Genomic DNA, 3478 nt, shown 5'->3' with positions numbered 1-3478 from the left:
TTAAAGTTATACTAAAGCCACAATGAAGTTTAACAAACTTCAAATATTCAGGGTTAGGTTAACAATAGGAAAGAAAATACTTGTTTGTTTTTTAGTGGTGGTTAAGATGTACAGCCAAGCCGAAAAATTAATAATGCTCTTTAACAAATTAGATTTAACCAATTTTTTCAATATTCAAACATGTTTGCATAACCTGAATAGAAGCCATATTCATAATTTAGAGTTGCTAAATCAACTTGTATCTAAAAGAAAATGTCAGCTGGTTACATTGATTTTTAAAGGGATTATTAAGAGTACCAAAATTACTTGAGATTAATTCCCTCTTTGAATAAATGCACTTTAATCAAAAGGTCACACAACTACAAAATGTTTTATATATTTGTCAGCTTTAAGAATATCTATTTTAAGGTTATTTGCACATATTTCTGCGCATATATGTATTTGATACATCCATTATCAGAAAAAATGAAAGATTATGGTTTAAGTTGTTAAATGTTTACATAAAAACCCACAAGATGCCTTAAAGGAGTATGACTATTTTTCCCAGGGTGTGGTGCCCCTTTATTATAAAGCTAATCTCCCTAAAGTAGATAACATAAGTGCTACGAGCTCAACGTTACTATTAAAATCTTTATTTCCTAAAAGTACCAGGTAACATATATTTCTGTAATCAATATGGTATAATATTAAATCTTAGGTATAACATAAAGTACCTAGCCAATTGATGCTACATGATGCTAACTCCAGCGGAAGTTAAAAAAGCTCAGCCAATCAAATGAAGGATTCACAGGAAAACGAAGTGATTGACAGCGCGATTAGTCCACACAATGCATGGGATGAATGATTAAGCCCCGCCCAGCTGTCATAGCGACACCGTGTCGGCTAACAACAAAGCAGCTAGCCGCTATCAGAGGAGGAAAAAAAAAACTCACCTCATGAGACACACATTCCAGCGATCTTAACTCGCTACAGTAACGACAAAAATAAAGTTGAGATAATGGCGCTCTAATCCTTTTCTCTCCACGAACCAGATAGATAACCCTATCTGGCTGCAGAAGAGACGCCATCTTACAGCGGCTGAGCTTAGCTCACAGTGCTACTGCGTTCGGCTTGTCACTGCTGGGTGTCTTAAAGACAAGTTAGCCTCAGCATTGCCCTCTAGTGGTCACTGCTGAAACTACATCATCCGGTTAATTAATTCCATGTAGGTTAAAACAAACTGAAGCCCTTGTATGCATGCATGCATGTAAAAATATCTGACTTAAGATTTATTTATTTTTTAACCACCAAAGCTTTATTAAATTCGTTACATTTGATTTAAATAGTTTTTGTAAACATTACTGAAGTACATAAGTGTTCATGAAAAGGCCTGTATTTATAAACATGCCTAAATAAAAAAGGCCCTGGCTGTGTTTTCAACTTAAAGCACTGTAAAAACTTCAACTTTGAAAATGTTGACAAATTATGTCCAACAACTTCAGTGCACTTATCCGGGATTCTTCCTCAAGGTAGTTTTTTTCACTCTTTTTCCACTGCCTAACTATTCATTTGTAAATGAATCAAATAAAGAGATTTAGACCTTATTTATTTATTTTTAATACAACAGAAGGTGGCTACACTGTAAGGGTTGTTTAAACCAACCAATACCCTTTAGCCATTATTTACCTAACTTACATTTGCTGTTTTGAAATTAGTTGAGGAAATATGCACAAATCTTTTCTTGAGAAGCTTTATTTCCAACTGAAATTTTAAATCTGAGTAGTGCTGATCTTGTATAAATACAAAGCAAATGTAACCTGTAGCAAATAAATAAATAAATACTTTCAAACCTCTGTAACATTTCTTTTCTCGATGCAATTTTGAATACAAAAGCTTCCAGTCTTGACATCTACCAGGTGAGTTTAGGGGAAAGATGGGAAAATAATGAAAGGATCANTTAGGGGAAAGATGGGAAAATAATGAAAGGATCACATGACTTCCATCTATTGCCTGCTGTTGGAACCAATGGTATTGCGGGGAGTGGTGGCCTAGTGAGTTAGAGCGGTGTGCTTGTGCTCTGAGAAAGTTGCAAGTGCCCGATTTAATCCCCACAGCCTCCAGTCTTGGTTCCTGAGCAAAACCCTTAACTCACACTGCTCCAATGGGAGATAAATAGAGTTAAAGTTAAATTATTACAATCACGTCCCCTCCATTAGCCCCACCCCCCCCAAAAAAGTATTCTTTCTTCCATAAGTTCCTCAAAAATAAAAATAAAAACAATCCGCTGGAATTTTTTTTCCAAGTTTGAAGATGTTTCGCTTCCCATCCAGGAAGCTTTTTTAATTCAAATTGAAGCAAAGTATCAACACCTTTGTTTATAGATGTTGGAGATCGGCCTGTTTTTCCAGTGTAGTCCTGTTTCTCTAACTGTGACTGGCTGGATGTGCTCTCTTCATCCTCTGACAGGGGAGCTGGCTCGGAGCTCATCTGCCTGGCTGTGTGTTTCCTGGACGGGGCTGCCTTTTACAGCTGCTTTTTGTGTCTCTGCTTCTGTCTCCTTGAACCCCAGTCGGCCTCAGCAGATGGCCGCTCACACTGAGCCTGGTTCTGCTGGAGGTTTCCTGTTAAAAGGGAGTTTTTCCTCTCCACTGTCGCTTAAAGCATGCTTAGTGTGAGGGATTGCATTCGAGTCAATGAGTCGATGCAATAAACTAGTTTTCCTTAAATAGAAAAGTTTGCATCAATTTGACTGTATGATCTGGTGAACTGTAAAGTGCCTCGAAATTACATGTTTTGTTAATTGGCGCTATATAAATAAACTGAATTGAAATTGAATTTTTTTTTTTTTTTACTTTTTTGGAATGACTATGACCTGGATGACTGAGTATCTTCACCAGCAATATCAGCTGAGCTGTAGATCTCTGCATTCCTCCCGTGTTACCATGGCCCCACAGGCAGCTTCTTTGGTTAATAGTCTCTCGGATTCACACTGGTGGATTCTATTTACCTTTTAATGCATCTTGCACTGAATACCATTTAGAGGTACCAGAGTAATGTGGGGTATTTAAATGCAAATGTATACCACGCAATTAACGTCATTTATGAATAAGTTTAAAGTTTCCTTCTCCTCAAACTTAACATCTATACACTATTTTGTTGATCTATAACAAAACTGTTGTTTTGATAGTTATATTGACACTGTAGATCTTGGAGTAGAATAATGTTTACAACTGTTACAGAAATAAGACAGGGGCCCTGGCCTCTGTTGGCCCCCGTCTAGAACCGGCCACACGTACAAACATTCTGAGCAGCTTCAGTTATTTAAATAGGCACTGGGATATCTCTCTCAAATTGCTGCGTAGTCAGATAAAGTCACCAAGGTGCCCTGGCAGGCATGCAAAGAGGCTTGTCAGCCTCTGACAGGGTATATGGCCAAGTGGTTGATCACTATGGCAACCGCTGATCTCATACACTTGAAATGATCCATGCTTAAAGGTTG

The 3478-nt window shown here is 37.5% G+C and overlaps 1 protein-coding gene across 1 annotated transcript in view; it reads right to left on the bottom strand.

Annotated features, from left to right (window-relative positions):
• Window positions 1-1128, bottom strand: part of dctn4 (dynactin subunit 4) — a 20226-nt gene extending 19098 nt beyond the window's left edge. The window contains exon 1 of the mRNA XM_015376790.1: window positions 933-1128. Coding sequence (XP_015232276.1) covers window positions 933-1067 — 135 coding nt within the window. The 5' untranslated portion in view covers window positions 1068-1128. The remainder of the gene's footprint in view (window positions 1-932) is intronic.
• Between the last annotated feature and the right edge of the window lie 2350 nt (window positions 1129-3478).

This window comes from Cyprinodon variegatus, unplaced genomic scaffold (assembly GCF_000732505.1).
Source record: "Cyprinodon variegatus isolate N-32 unplaced genomic scaffold, C_variegatus-1.0 Scaffold8, whole genome shotgun sequence".
Classification (NCBI taxonomy): Eukaryota; Metazoa; Chordata; class Actinopteri; order Cyprinodontiformes; family Cyprinodontidae; genus Cyprinodon; species Cyprinodon variegatus.
The sequence above is the reverse complement of the archived record's forward strand: the minus strand, read 5'-3'. Positions and strand labels throughout refer to the sequence as shown.